At 39.1% G+C, this 16,860-nt stretch overlaps 1 protein-coding gene across 5 annotated transcripts in view; it reads right to left on the reverse strand.

Annotated features, from left to right (window-relative positions):
* Nucleotides 1-1,630: 1,630 nt before the first annotated feature.
* SMAD2 (SMAD family member 2) overlaps nt 1,631-16,860 on the reverse strand; it is an 83,386-nt gene continuing 68,156 nt past the window's right edge. For all 5 annotated transcript variants that reach the window (XM_027068922.2, XM_027068918.2, XM_027068920.2 and 2 more), the window contains 3 exons: nt 14,621-14,758; nt 14,256-14,400; nt 1,631-9,880 (listed from right to left, as the gene is read on the reverse strand). In XM_027068922.2, coding sequence (XP_026924723.1) covers nt 9,757-9,880; nt 14,256-14,400; nt 14,621-14,758 — 407 coding nt within the window. In that variant the 3' untranslated portion in view covers nt 1,631-9,756. The remainder of the gene's footprint in view (nt 9,881-14,255; nt 14,401-14,620; nt 14,759-16,860) is intronic.

The raw sequence follows: 16,860 nt of genomic DNA on the forward strand, positions 1-16,860 counted from the left end.
TCCATTATCCCATAACCAACCGTAAGGTCACATAGCTTGCACTGGAGCACAGAAACACATGGTTTGTTTGCAGCTTCCTAAAGGCAGGCTTAGTCTGTTGTTGGTTATTACTGAACTTGTTACCCATTAAGTCGGATTCAATGTTCTTGCCTTCTAGTAATGTGGTTGATTTTGGAAATGCCTTCCTATGTGCAAACCAACATGACATTCGCTTTTACACAAAATAACCATCAGCTAAAGCGATTCTACACGTTTCCATACCCATTTATCATAGCAGAGAGTAGCTTTTATATATGCCTTTGTTCTTTGGGATTCCTACATTGGTGAACTATTCATTTTCAGGTCGGGCTCATCTTTATATTGTGATGAAGAGGAGGAAAGGAAGCTGGACAACTGCACGGGACAAGTATGTTCTTGAGTAGCAGATGAACACGGTCTTCACCCTCGGATGTATCAGGTGCTTAAAATGACAGCACTGGAATACATCATTTTGATAGTAAAAGATCTGCTTCCCAAACTAAGGGGCTTTCAATCTATTTTGAAGCAAGGGCGGGGGGGGGGGGGAGGGGAAAGGATTTGCCAAATGGTGATAAAGCCCAAACATCCAACATACTCCTCCCCTACTCTTCAGCCCTTTGGTAAGCATGTGCAATTATGGAGACTAGGGTAATTATGGAAATCTCCCAGTGCAGACAACCAGTGTCACTAACAGGTTAATGAGCCAGGAACGTTCCCAGGGTGAGGTGACAATGGAAAACGATCTTCTCCTGCCGTCTGTCTAGTGCAGTGATGTAGTTAATGCTGGAAGATTCCTTTCACATGGTTTATAAAGTTCCATGGAGTAGCAATTTAAGTAGGGTTTGTTTAAATAGGTTTCTACCAATTCAAGATTGTTGATGCAACCATGCTAGTTCCTAGACTGTTCAATGCCAAGCAGAGTAGCACGTACTTCCGCTTGTGAAGTCCCTTTTGTTACATCCTAAAGCGCGTCTGTCTTAAATGATTTGAAGAAAGCAGTCTGCTAACCAGAAGTATTGATTCATCCTAGGAGCTGAGCTCTTGCAAGGCACAGAGGAATTGGCTCATCTAAAAAGTTTTTAGCGTTTTCAATTATTTTGTGACACTATAGCTAATTATGAGTAAGCTGTGGCTTACTCTTTTTTCAATGGAATCTTGCTTAAAAGGTTTTTGTTGTTGTTGTTTTTGCTAGGAGTACATTCTGAGAGTAAAGGTGAATTTCCCCTTCTAGTCTGTTTTGTTTACAGCAGTTGATACATATTGGAGCTCATTAATTTGGCACAAACAGGCTCTGAAAGAAACTAAACCGTGTAACTTACCGGCACTGGGGGGTATGTGTTATGGGTGTGCTGTGGGGTGTAATATCAAGCAGTGTGTATCTGTCTGCCAGGGGAGTAGAATAAACTTTTTATATAGAACAAAACTTAAAGAAAAATATGAACTCTTCGTATCATACTGCCATTATGTGAAACACACACAATTTTTTTTTGTTTCCATATAATTTAGGGCATGGACAGCAAAATATAATCCCCTCTAAGAAAGATCAGTTTACGTTAAAATCAATTAAAACAATTAAGAATTAGTCCCATAATAACATGGTAAACAACTCAAATGGCTTTTTTTCTTTAATGCTAGGAAAAATGTTCACCTTTCAATGGTGAAAGTACTGTTAACACAGGTAGAGAGCAAACAAGGTAAAAAGTGAGAGCACATACAGACACACACAAATATATATAAAAATTGACCAGAAATCACAGGACGTTTAAGCAATGTTTTCTTAAGTAGAACTATTTTTTTTTTGTACTTTAAATAGACTAAAATATTTGGTGTGGGCGAGGGGAAGGAAATCAGTATTTCACAATTTTAACTTGAAAACCAGCTGCAATAAAGCCTCAGCTCATCGTTTAAAAAAGAAAAAAATGGAACCACATCATACTTTTGACAACCATAGGATTAAAGCTTACAAAGAACACACCTACCATCTACATCACAGTGCACAGAGGACGCAGGCTCCGAGGACTACCACAGGGAAACGACGACAGACTGCATCCCTCATATATTGCATTACAAAATTAATGCTGTATTAGAAAAATCTCACCTCCCGTGCTTGGCGTTCTAGCTGGTAAACACCTGAGGGGTAGGGGGCTACCAAAACTGAGGGCACCGCTCAGTCTGGATCCGGACACCCACTTTCTTCCCCTGCCATTGGCCGATGCATTTAGTAATCTCAATACAACAGTCACTGAGAATAAACACTACATCCTGGCCTCTTGAGCAGGACAGTCTGCAGAATGTAGCAGAGGCTAGAGCATCCAAGGCCGTATTTTCTCTCAAGCGAGAAGAAATCCACAATACCACTCAGTTTTCTCTTACTGTGAACCATGTAAATTTCAGATTCGCTTTAACCCCATAAAGACATGATTTGTACTTCCATATACACACAGGTTCTGAGGAACTTAGCTATCTAGTTGCCTCTTCTGTTTCATTAGCCCCCTGGTTACCTTCCCTGGATTACTAAGTGTGAAGTGTCACCACCACGTTGGTGCCATTTGCTGTTCTTTGTTATGAATCTCACATTCCGTCCACAGTAGTAAGTGACTGGAGGACACACATCCAAGTATCAGCAATGTTGACAAGCCCTAAGGCAGCTGAACTTAACTGTAACCATCACAATGTTTTAGGGAGTGAGGGTTAGTCGTAAGAACACCTAGGGTGACAGTTCTTCCCGGCGCACTCAGGACTTTCCCAGGTTTGGAACTGAAAGTCCTACATGCAGGGAACACCTCAGTCCCAAGTGTCCCAGGGCCGCCGGTCACACTGAGAACACCACTCACTCTTTCGCCTTGTATCCCTAGGTAAAAGGTAAGAATTTTCAAGATCATAAAGCTACCTATGAGGACATCAGCTCAAAAAACACTTTTAGGGCATTGCTAATGGCAAGCTCCTAGAAGTCCATGGATTCTTTATTTAATGGTGTCCATTATAAGAACAGTTGGTGGTACCTAAGCAAATTTGTGGTCAGTGTACAAAAGTTCATTCTTGAAACCTGTTTTCAGACAAATCCTCTAAAGCTTCTTCTCGTTTGGTCCAGTTATATAGTATTTCACTGAATCTTTCTGAGATTTTCAGAGCTAAATGAATAATTCAGTTTTATATGTCTTTTCATTTTCTTTTTTTAGGTGAAAACACTCTTTGCCAACTATTTCCCACATTCTTGCTTCATATATTGAAAAGACTGCCAACTGGAGATACTCCCCTCAGATTACAAAGGCCCGGAATTGTTACTTTTTACAGCGTTCTGCCAGAAGGCCTGGCCTTGGGAAGTGATGGCAAAGAGTACTCTCAGATATGAACATTTTTATTTTGCCTACAACGCTGTGATCTAGTTCAACAACTGCACATCTGCTTTCGGCGTAATCTCTAGTTTTTCTTGTTTTGCCCTCTTGTGTAAAAATGGTTCGTGTCACAGCTTCACTATCGCTAATAAAAAGATATAAATATTTATGCCTTAAATGTCAGGGTCAGAGAAGCAACAATGAAGCCTGAGGTAAACTTGGTCTAAAAAGTGACCAATTTGGGTTCTGCGTCTTGCCAAGAAACAGGATTTTTAAAATTAAATCTATGCAGATTACCTACTTGCTACATGTGATGATTTCCCCCAATTTCAATTAATCTGTGTGTATGGTAGTTACACAAACCAACAAATGACTACATTCTTAAAGCAGGTACATACATTCACCAGAAAAGCACCCTATTCTCACCAATGTACTCTTTTGTTTGAACAATCCAAGAACGTGAATAACGAGACCGACATATTTCTTAAGGGACTTACTGAAAAAAGGAAAATGAAAATCTCTTTGGAAGAGACTTTTAGTAAGACTTCTATCCCTACAGACAGATGCTGAGAATCAACTTTCTGCTACGGCATTGTAAAGGGTAGAACTTAATATAGAACCAGAAATATGGCAAGTTATCTAGTGACTAACAGTGTAAAATAGCCAAAAGCTTTAAAGCCACAGAGAGAAAGAAGAAAAGTGGAGTGTGAAACGCAAAATACATAATGAAGTATTTTTCGAGGTCTAAGACTTCACTTTTGTTCTTATATCAGTATGTTATGCATTTCATGGTTCAATGAATGATCATCTTTAATTAGAAATAGGAAGTAAATCCTTAACTTCTCACTGAACATTCTGGAGAAACAAAGAGCTTTCTTTCTTTCTTTCTTTTTTTTTTTTTTTGAAGGGTAGGAGAAGATGATTTTGCAGGATTTTTTTTGGAGAAAAATCTATACGTCCTTTGTGTGGTGCTAACGAATCCTTCTCACTCCCATCAACAGCAGCATTATTCTTCCAAGGGCCCTTCTGTCTCCACCAGTGCTTGAAATGTGTGGTCAATTACAGATCTCATGGCAGCAAACCAATGGACACTGAAGTTAACTTAGGCTAACACACTCTGGTCAGGAGTCTGTGAATCAGAGATGACCCAAAGAACTTTGGAAAATCCATTTCTGTTGAGCACAGCTAAGAAAGTCAGGTCTGAACCACCTTCAGGCTGCCCTTAACTACAGGAGAATTTAACTTGGTAGTGCTACCTCCCAGGTATCTTAAGCAGCTCAGCAATCTTAAGCTAAGATGAAAACAGGGGATGGCAATCTGACACTTAAAAAAAAAAGTTAACCCTACTCTAGTACCTTCCAGAGACCACTGGACGTATAATAATTTAATCAATGGGTGTCTATCGTAGTTTTACTTGATGTTAAAGAATTCCAGTTATGATTCTTCATTATCAAGCTGCCTAAAAATGGCATACTAACCGAACCGCCAATCAGGACTTTGGCAGAATAAATAAAGTACTCCGAAGGTCTGAAAAGAAAATGTCTGCAAGCAAATTAAGGAACTCTCAGTGAGATCCGAGATTTAAACAACAGAATTACTCCGTGATGCTAAAATGTAAGCAGATAAATGACCCCTACTGTTAAGGTTTTCCTAGGAGTGTGTATGTATCTATAAATCCATACACACACACAATAGAATTTATTTCCTACTAAAAAGATTTAAGGCAGTTATGCTATATATAAAGTTAGCTATAATATCCAAGATAAAACCGTTCCTATTCAAAAAATTACAAGAAATTATTCAAGAAATTAGACAAGTTCTTACCATAAAGGCTATCATGAGGCTGTCTATATCTAGTATAGCTGACGTTTCCTGGTTGAGGCTCCAAACACAGGAATTCCACTCCAAGAGATGATTTGTCCCTCAATCCCCACATAAAAGGTAGTCTGAACACATAAAATATTCATGAAAGCTTGAAAAGACATAAAAGGAACTCAACAGTAGGATTCTGACCACCTCTAGAGACCACTCACTGTCGTCATTACTCTTGATCGTACTAACAACAACCCAATCGCTCCAAGGTGGAAATGGGCTGGTATTAGAGGAAAATCATTGGTTGCAACTGCTGGAAAAGTTCCTAACCCTAAACATAATTTAAAATAGAATCTGTAATTCATGCTATTTACTAGTCACAAAGACATTTAACTGGAGAGAATTTCTCAGCCATCTGTTAAGATTTAAGTGACTGACCAACTGGAACAACATCAACCTTCATGGTGAATTAGGACCCTGGGTATGAAAAGCACCATCGTTTTTGGTCTTTAGTAAAGGTCAATGGAGAGAAACATTCTGATGTCTGCAGATAAAACATGGTTGGCAAGAGGGCAGCCAGCAAGACCACTAGGGATACGTTCTGTCATGAGAAAGGGAGGAAGGATACAATTCAGTTGATGAATTATCAAGAATTTAGCAGAGTAAAGCTCATGAAGGAAAGAAACTGGCCAAAAATTTGTCACGTCTGAACACTGGTGAGTTGGATCAGAGTAAGAGAAAAGATCACATGTTGCTTATGTCCACAGACTACCTAGTTATCTACAGAGACAGAGGAGATGGTGTGGAAGGGGGTAGTCTGTGAAATTATCATGTATAGCCATGAAAGCAAGTGGACATAAAGGCAAATTTTAAGCAAAGTGAACATTCTCTTGTGTTACTTTATAACTCACCATCAACCAGACTGGGGAGGGTGCTGATTACTGAATAAATGCTCAAAAGCATTTTTGCGGGCGGGGGGGCGGGAAGACAGATCTTAAAGGTGTATTTGGACATCTTTTGGAAGAGGTAGAGAAACCAACTGGGTATATATAATCCTTTCCTTGATTTCAATTAGCAAGAGACCAGACTGATTGTTCTTCACCTTCAGTGTCTTAGTCTTCATTAAAACTGACCTAAAAGGCACAAATAAACCGAAATTAAAGTAATTTTTACAAAGGAGAAAATCGGACACATTTAAAGGCAGAAGAATCAAGCAAAGTTGGATATGGTTTAAAGTTAAGCAAACAAACTAGGTATTAAACAATTTGCAATGATATACTTGGGATACAGAATTAAGAGTACAGAATACGAGTATTTAGCTTTTGAGAAAAATTAGGCAGTTTTCCTTCTGGCAAAGTGGCAGGTCCTGAGAAAAGGAGTAACTCCACAGCTTGAGGGCCAGGACTAAATCCCAGTCATCTTTTCATTACTGAGCACCTTCCACCGTGGCTGGATAAAGAGCAGACATCAGTAAATGTTCACGGAATGAATGGGTAGCATACTGTATAATTAGTATAACTGGCGTAGCTCAAACCAAATCAGGAAGGTTCCCTGAAGTAGGAGAAAAGAACACAGGTAGGGTTGTTCCAAAAAAGTGGGCCGAAGTCCAGTCATGTGTTCTAATCCTAAACAGTGCTTACACAGACTTTTCAACTTTTTTTTTTAAAGCGGTAAAACTCTTTTTTAAAAAGAAATCTATAATAGAACTCCATTATAGGATAAAAAGGAAGCTGCCACTGGTTAAACCAAAGTCAGTGGGAACATCACCAGCCTCTGATTCCCTACGACGTCTCTCTATGGACTCTGCTGTGCAAACCACCATTCATCTTAGAAATGTGACAGAAAATATGTTCACTCAGTTCTCATGTGAAACAGAGAAAATTACCGGCGCTGTGGAGGGGGAATTCTAAATAATGTTGCTAACTTAAATAAAGACAAAATTCAACAGACAGGAGAACTTATCACTCAGAAGAATGAAAACAACCCCAAGGGGGGGGGGCAGGGAACCAACAAAAATTAGGCCGCAGCAGACAAAACAGAATGTAAACACAGCATCTCCTTAAAAAGCACGTAAAGTCATCGAACACCAACAGAGTCAACTGCCCGACAGGTGCAAGGTCCCAGTACTACAGATATTTCCAAAGAGCTGAGTCTCAGTTTCATGTTGCAGAGAAGAATCCCAACACGGTTGTAGAGATGCCATCACTCCTGAGACGCTAGAGCTGGCACTGCTCCACTTGAAACATCGGCACAAGAGTAGCTGATTACCAGGACCTTCTACCACTTTCAAGAAGGTTGTTCTCTGTCCCTGGAACTGCTCCCCAACATCACCCCAAGCTCTCAAGTAAGCTCAACTCTTCCAAAGGGGCAGAGGCTGGTCTGGGTTATCTCCAGCCGGCCTGACAGTGGTCATACCTGAACACATGAAGCCATCTATCACAAAGTAAGGCCACCCTCAACTCTTAGAAATTACAGAACCCTTCTGATCCTCGAGTTTGGATCTGTGCAGAGACTTCTACATAAGCATTAATACTCAACAGTGAGTTTCCTTCAAAATGAGCCTTTGCATTTGACGTCGTTCTCTTGGCCAGGAAGGCCGATCTCCCTGGCTCCCCGCCATGGCTTACTCCCTTCTCACATCAAATGTCAGCTCGAGCATCACTTCCTTAGAGAAGCCTTCCCTGCCATGCTCTACCAGAGTACCCTGTTTATCTCCTTCATAGACACATAAGCTCATTAAGGGTCATAGTAACTGATGTCTCAGCCAAGGCAGGGACCAGATTTGTCTTGTTCACCTTTACCCAAGGCAAAGAAAGTTCCTGGCACACATAACAGGTGAACAGTAAGTATTCGTTGAAAGAATAAAAAATTACCATACCAGGTTTACATGAACACATACATGTACACACAAATACAGGAAAATGGGGGAATATCTAATAGAAAACAATCAAATACTGAGAGCCCTGAAAAGGATACCTACAGAGACAGCTAAATATGGTTTCAAAGAACAAGTACCAAAGGTGTCTATCTTCAAAAATATGAAAATTTACTAGAAGGGGGTCAGGAGTGGCTGTTTCCCACTTCTAAAGAGATGCAAACAAGAACTGTTTAAACTGCAGACTTAACATTAGACATAAGGATTATCTGCTGCTGCATGGACTACAAACAGAGCGTCTGGAACCTCCTCTCATGGCAGAGCATAAAACGTCAGCGGGTATAACAGTCAACCACATTTTCAGGATTAGTTAAGAACACCTCCGACTGTAGGTAATTATAAGCTAAAAAAGCTTGCTAAACTGCTTCTCCCCCAATTTTTAAAATTCTCAATTCACAATTAGGTAAAATAACACTTTATAAATTTAATACAACATACTTTAAAAACAAATGGCCCTTATCTGCTGATCATACCTCAGCATCACTTTTGTGGGTATTGTGCAGAAGCAATTACATTTACAAAAAGGTCCATTTCATAATACAACCTGGTAACTAAATCACACGAAACTCAAAGAGCCCTAGGTCTGCTATTGAAGTATTTTAAAATAGCTTTTAAAAAAGAGTGTTTGTATCTAGAGACTGGCTTAAAAAAAAAAAAAAAAAAAAAGGATAAATACAGGGAAATAATTGTAGCATATCCCTGAAAACAATTATACTGCCATTTGCGTTTTTATGAGGTGCAAGGATAAATCACCAGACTGCTTGGTTACGCAAGTCAATTACTATCTGTTGAAATTCGCTGCAAGACGGAGGGGTTTATTCCATATGAATTCGCACTGTGCCCCAGAATTAACTGGTGCTGGCAGTATCAGTGCCACCATTTTAGTGATGGATGTCATGCTACACAGTTTTGGTATCAGGGCAAAAGCGGGAACGGAGAAGAGGTCTGGAAAGATTTTCTGCAATGTTTCGTTACAGTGAGATTTAGCAGTAAGTAACACAAAAAAAATGACTGTTTAAGACCCACTGAACACATTAAGGTCAAGGATTTCAAAAGTTAATCCACTTTTCTTCCCCCAAGAGTTTATTTTTGGTAAAAGGCAGAAAAATTAGTTTTTCTACAAGGGAAATCTGCTTCTAAATGATACTTTGAAAATCTTGATATATATTATATATTAAAAAAGACACACAAAAATAACGGAGAAGTGGGAATAACAGATTAGGTACTGTAACTTTATAAAGGCTTGCCTAAATCAAGAAGCAGCACACACACACCTAATTTCTGCAAACTAAAAATGTATATAAACAGCACAATACTGTGATACTGGATCATGATACATTACCTGTACACATAACTACTACTGTTATTAATAAACCTTTGGGACACTCAGTTTTATGCCCAGCAAGACATCAGTCAAGTCTTTAAAATCTTCTCTTTCTCCTTTATGGGAGGGTATTTCTAGACACTAATTTTCCCATCTAATATTCGAATATAGGAAACCGATTCCACAAGGTGCTTTAATTGATGAGGCCTCAAGTGCTGTTTTCTCTCTGGAATTTTTGGACAGTAAACAGTCCGTGGGGACCACACACAAATACTATGACAGAAGAGTTGTTACATTAAGTCTTTTGATGGCGCTTGACTGGTGCCGAAGCTTTAGGACATGCTTGAACAACGCACTGAAGGGGATCCCATCTGAGTTAACACTTTGTCCAACCACTGCAGAGGCCCATTCAGATGAAGTTCGATCCAGCAAGGAGTGCTTGTTACCGTCTGCCTTCTATTTAAGAGAATACAAGAAAATAATTATGAAATGAAAAGAACATGGCTATGTTTAGTTAGCTACATGCATTAAGAATTCAGATAAATTAAAAAGCTGTATATACTAAAACCTACATCCTTTTGAACAAGCATTCAGTCTGGATAGCGATTACTTTGAAAACGATTTAATCCTCAAAGTCTAACAAAATACTTCTAATGACTTTTTATTTTATTTATTTATTTTTGCTTTTAAAGAGATGAACAAAAACATCTTTTTCTCTTCAGATTAAAATTAGGAGGGTGACCTGACTATTTACCATCCAAAATGAGACACCTTTAAGAGGAAATCAGGGGTGCTTGGGTGGCTCAGTTGGTCAAGCATCCAACTTCCGCTCAGGTCGTGATCTCACAGTGGGTTCGAGCCCCGCGTCGGGCTCTGCGCTGACAGCTCAGAGCCTGGAGCCTGCTTCAGATTCTGTTTCCCTCTCTCTCTCTGCCCCTCCCCCGCTTGTGCGTGCATGTGCGCTCTCGCTCTCTCTCTCTAACTCTAAAAAATAAATAAATATTAAAAAAAAAAAAAAGAGTGAATGTAGTCACTATTAATAATCATGCTAGGACAAGAGACTCCAACCAGACTGCCCCCAAGCAAACCAGAATATATCTTACTACTATTCAACCATAGAACAGAGGATATTCAAATACCAAAGAAAGTCTAAATGGAACAGGGCTCAAATTTCAAGTATACCAAAACAAAACAGAATTCTGACCTAAGCTTATCACAGAATGTTAAGAGTTGGAGTTCAGCTTTTCCCTGACAAAGCCAAAGAAAAACATCCCTGTTAGAAACATCATGTAGGCTTTTAATAAGAAACACCTCTAGTACTTCGACATAATGGGAGACTGGGAATTACAAATTGTTCAATGACATCCTGTCACTCGCACATACTGATTTTAGTTCTTATTTATTATATACAGTAAGTTGGTGAGTCTGCTTGCTTCTTAGCAGGACAGCTCTTCAAACATGGGAAAAGGCCATTATCAACTCTTCATCTCCAAGCGACACATGCTCAATGAATTTGAAACTGTATTTCAAAGGATGTGGTTTTCTGTAGCAGATGGTGTCAGTGCCCCACTAGCACCTTTGGATTTTTCAGTGTTCTCTAGCCAACTTCCAATTGCATGTGTCTGAATTTCGGTGCCTGAGAACTTCTCTGCTCTGGCCACACGTGTATCAGACCGCAAGTGCTAGGAAACTAACCTCCCTGGAGCAGCCCTCAACCAATGACAGGGGGGTTGGCATTTAAATGTCCAGTTTCCTTTCCTTCTGGGTCAGATAATTCTGTACGTTCGTTACTATTTCCCAAGTTTCCCTGGCGGAAAAAGCTCTAATGACCCACCCAACATAGTAGATGGCTTAATAATGGTATTGGCTGCCTTCCCTCCCCTACCTCACTTCCCTACTTCCTCCTTCCTTACCAGTGTTTCCTCCATTTCCTGAACAAACTCCTTGCATTTGAATCCTTGTCTCAGGGTCTGAGACGTACACTAAGACATGTTGATATGTGATCATTCCTAAAACATGACACATGGAACACAATACAACAGTCTCAAATCTGATCTGCACAGACTCAGCGTCTTATTTTGACTTAGATACTACATTTTGGTCGATGCAGCCTAAAACTGCACTGGCACATTTCACAAGTTCACTCACGTTATCCATGAGACAGAGGCAGGACTGACCCTTCTTCATTTTCCCCTCTGTTCTCTGTTGTTCTTCACATAAAGCTTCCCCTGCCTTCTATCTCTCCCTCAGATCAGGCATTCTGCAGGATTTTGCCAGGATCCCTTTTAATTTTGATCCTGTCATTTGTGGACTTCTGGGTATTTCTCAGTTTGTTTTGAATCAGATCATTCATTACTAGATTAGTTTAACCTTAGGGAATAATTCTTAATCCGGGTCACTGAATTGGAAGTAAGTAGGTTTAAGAAGGTTGTCACTATACGTATTTGGGCACAGAAATGCACCCAAAAACTTCTTTATCCCCCTATTTATTCACTTCAGTATCAATCCACTGAGCTCAGGTATATTTCTCAATTAAGTATCAATTCTTTGCACATCTGTATTTCCTGTTTTTTTTTTTTTAATGTTGGCAAACATGCTGGCATTTTAAGAAACTGAAAAGTAGTTTTAGAAATGTAACCATTAGCTCTACCTCCTCAGCTCCACTGTCAATAAGGATAAAAGGTTCCTGGTAACTGCCAATAGTTCACAGATAGGAGTATTTGACATTATTGTTAAAGGAAATGTTAAAGGAAACTACTTTATTACCCAAGGTAGATCTATCGGACTTTATACAAATAAAAACATACTGTGTGTTACTGCTTCTCATAATTACAGACTTTCAATTCTCTCTGAGTTAATGAACGGCAGAGTCCGTCATGCATGAAGGGCAGTACCTCTCTCCACCAATAAAGGTGTGGTTAGCAGGAGACCTACGGACATATGTGGAATTCTCCGAGCTCTACAGTTCACATTGAATTCCGCTAAATTTCTGCTCCCATGTTCTGTAATATTCTAATCTTTTGAAGAAAAAAATGTGTGACCTAAAAGCCTGGTATCAGATCGTAACCATTTAAATTTAAATTTTAATATCAACTCAGGTCAATTTAAGTCCAAGGCAAAAAGGAACTCGGCATTCTTTAAAGGCATCATATGTCAAAAGGGAAATGATTAAAATAAAAGAGAAAAGTCACAAAATTAATTATTCTACCAATAGAACTTGGACAAAATAATGACAAGTCTTCCTTCTAGGATATAAACATATAACACACTATATATTTCTTATAAAAGCATTTGACCAGCCGACCTCAAGTCTCATGATCCCAAGAGGCACACACCTCCCAAAATTTGTTCAAGATACAGAATCAGGTCCAAATGAAATGAAATACATTCTGAAGAAGGGCTCAAACTACTGGACGAAACAGGAATACTATTACTACACCATATGAGTATTTTCATATGCAGGCGTTCAGAGAGTGAGGAGTATGAGCGGCAGAAAGGCTAAGTATTTTACTTAAAATTCTAGCCTTAACTATGCTGAGGAAGTCTTTGCTTTCTCTGATGTGGAATTCAATCCACTGTTTAATTTGGTAATAACTTAATCTATCTTATCCCCTGCTGACACATTAGCCTTTGTAAAACTCAATTACGTGACTGTTACTACTACCTTCAGAGAGGGGGCTAAATGTCAAGGAGAGGTTTCGTCAGGTCCCCCGTCTCCGCCACTTACAGTGCATCCCTGGGCAAATTATCAAATCTTTTCTAAGCCTATTTCTAAATAAGCATTCGTTTGAACCACTTTTTGCAACCTTATTTAAAAAAAAAAAAAGGGGAACAGAAACAGTTAATTCTTAGCTATGCTGAAATGAGTGAGATATTGCATTTAAAACAGAGGACAAGACCATGGGGAAGGGGAAAATATTTATATAAATATAAATATAAATATAAATATAAATATAAATATAAATATAAATATACAGTTACAAACAGGGAGGGAGCCAAACCATAAGAGACGTTTAAATACAGAGAACAAACTGAGGATCAAGGGAGTGGCGGGGTTGGGGAGCGGGTGTGTGTGGAGATGGGCATCGAGGAGGGCATTTGTTGGGATGAGCACTGGGTGTTTTATAAAGTAAGTGATAAATCACGGGAATCTACTCCTGAAGCTAAGAGCACACCGTATACACTAGGTGTTAGCTAACCTGACAATAAATTATATAATAAATAAACAAATAAAGTTAAAAAACAAAAACAAAAACAAAAAACACAGCACAGTGCCTGGCCCCTAACAAGTACCCCCTTCTATTACTGAATAAAGTTCTACCTCTTAACCTTCTATTCAACTGGTCAACTTGTCTATCCAGCCGCCTTCTCCTTTAGCTTCTATACTCCAGCGACACGGAACTGGATTCTGTTGCCAGGATCACTGTGGCCCAACCCTTCAACCCCTAACTGAAATCCTACGCATCTTTTAGAATCCAGACCATGTGGCATCTCTATCAGAAGAAGCCTTCCCAGAGCCTCAGTGAAAGCGCCTCTCCTTCCACGAACTGACACAGCCTTCAAATATACCCCTTTTATGGTATTTAACACCCTGCATTACGTTACAGCGCATGTCTGCACAGGTTCTAATTCTGTCTTCTACACTGCCAGCATAGGAACTGGCAGTAGTTTTGAACGTAGAGACCTCCAACTCCCTTTTGTGATTTTGCATATGCTCTGACTCCATAACCTTAAGGAAAATAGATCCGTGTGAACTCCAGAAGATACAAAGAATGGGGGAGAAAAGAATCAAACATTGTGGAAACTGAAGAACTGAATATGTATTTCATACCGGTATTCTGCTCCCCACCCTTTCACAAAACTCATTCTTATGGTGCACATTCTAGTTAGTTGATACACGGCTTCAAAACCCTGATTGACAGACTGAGCCAGAAGAGCAGCAAATTCCTGGTTGTTGAAGATCTTCAGATTACAGCCTACGATTGAAAAAAGTAAAAAAAAAAAAAAAAAAAAAAGAAAGAAAAAAAAAGAAAAAATTGTGTGAAAAGAATATCATGATCAAGAAAATAATTTTAAAGGGGCTACAGATCTTAAAATGCAAGGACGCCAATCATCTCCTGATTCCTAAAATTAATAGCAACTAGAGAAGCTCAGCGCGCTGACACAACAGGTCTGCTGACACAGATGCATCCATACCTGGTGGGATTTTACACACTGTTGCCGGGTGCCAGCCGTATCTCTGATTACAGTTGGGGCTCTGCACAAAGATTGCACTATCGCTTAGGCACTCTGCAAAAACTTCTCCACCTATGTAATATAAGCGTACTCCTCTTCCTAAAACAAAATACATATGGGATTAGTTTCATAACATCTCCTGTTTCAGTATGACTTTGGGAGAGTCTTCTTGGAGGAGGATTAAAATGATAGAAGGTATTTTGATAACCTTTTCCATAGCAATGCTTTTCTGAGGTCTAACATTGAAACATACCACTCTGTATTTTTCCAAGGATTTTTTAACAATGATTTTATTGATTTGAAAAAATACACACTTGTCAAAAGTACGTAAACGATGTAAAAAAGTACATGTAAAGAATTCCATACAAATTATATATTATTTTAAAACACGTAAAATAAATGGAGTTAAGTCTAAAGGAATTAAGTGTTTGGATAAATACACCTTCGTTATAATAGACAGTATTTCCTTAAAGATGCCACTAAGGTTAAGAAAAAAGTGAATAAAATCATCAAGAAGTTAGTGTCATTTGCCATTTTTACAATTATATTAAGGTGACCACCAAATCCCTAGGTAGATAAGCAGAACTAGGGGAGAAAAAATTATGCTGGAAGATTTTAATATACTTTTTTCAGAATCGGACAAATACACACAAAATATTAGAGATAGAAGGATTTAAAAAACCAACTGTGAAAGGTAGAGATCTCAGACAGCACCTAAGGTTCTCACTCCTGGTGTGCAGACATCTTTTCTATTATTCAGTCAAACACGAATCTAGGTGCTGCTGTTAAGGAATTTTTCGGATGTAATTAAGGTCTCAAATCTGCTGACAAGAAAGGGAGGTCCTCTTTTGGCAGGCCTGACTTAAGCAGGTGCTAGCCCTTAAAAAGGACGGGGCTGTCCCTGGTGAAAGTGATTCAAAGTGTGAGCGAGAGGTTTCAACACCAGAGATTCTCGGCTGCTGACCGTGAAGACAGAGGGCCCGCGAGGCAAGGAATGGAGGGGACACCCACTTGTTGAGAACAGCTTCTAGCTGTCAGTCTGCAGGAAATGAAGACCTCGCCGCTGTAACTTGAAGGAAGTGAACCCTGTGACAATCATGTGAGCTTGGAAGAGGCCCTCCAAGCTCCAGAGGAGGACACGACAAAGTCAATGCCATGATTTCCCCTCATAAGATCCTGAGGAGACTCCTAACCCATGCCTGGACTCCTGACCTGCAGACACTGTGAGATCATAAATCCGTGTTGTTTCAGTCTGGCAAGCGTGTGGTAACATGTTACACAGCAAATGAAAACTAAGAAAACATTTAATGCATAAACACAGAACCTGATGCCCTGCTCTTGTGACCACAGAATATTTGTAAAACAACCAAACATACACTTGACCATCAGGAAAAGATTAAATCCAAAAAGCAGAGATTTTCCAAGCTATAGTCTCTCATCAAAACCACCCAATAAGTTAGAAATTGAAAGTAAAAAGATCCAATAATTACGGCAACCTAAAATTATGTAGAGAAGTAAATACGGTAGAGGGAACCTGTTGAATTTTTATGCAGAACCCCAATTAAAACACAGGCAAAACCAGAATTATTTTAGTTAACGTAGGGTGGGTACTCAGAAGCCTTCCTTACCCACAAGACACCTAAGATTACACAAAATTTATACATCAAGCAAGATTTGAGAAATTCCACACAAAGCAACATTAACAGACCTCTTTAAGTTACAGCACGTTTGTGGAATGATACTTGCTCTTTAGTGACCAGCATTATTTCTCACAAGAGGTCAGAGTTAATTCATTAGAAACTGAAGCAAACTATTGTTAAAAGAGGTTACTTTAAGGAAATGAGAACTATGTTCAGTTATATTAGTCAAACTTTTTCTACCTCATTGCCAAAAAAAATACTGGAGACTCAAAGAGTTGCTGTTTATGTGGACTGCATCTATGGAAACTTAGCACATTAGATATTAAAACTGAGATTCAAAAAAAATTTATAATTCATTTAAAGTTCTAAATAATACATCTATTAAATACTAATATAAATAACATGTTTATGAAAAATAACTATTTCCCCTCCCCCCCCCAAATTAGTGAGAACAGCAATGTTTTACATTTTTGCAAATCTCTCTAATGTCTGGCTTAAGAGAAGAAATTTGGATTCTTATCAGATTCTACATGTAATCTCTTGCAAAATCACATGCCTTGT

The sequence above is a fragment of the Acinonyx jubatus genome, chromosome D3, assembly GCF_027475565.1.
Source record: "Acinonyx jubatus isolate Ajub_Pintada_27869175 chromosome D3, VMU_Ajub_asm_v1.0, whole genome shotgun sequence".
In the NCBI taxonomy this organism is placed as follows: Eukaryota; Metazoa; Chordata; class Mammalia; order Carnivora; family Felidae; genus Acinonyx; species Acinonyx jubatus.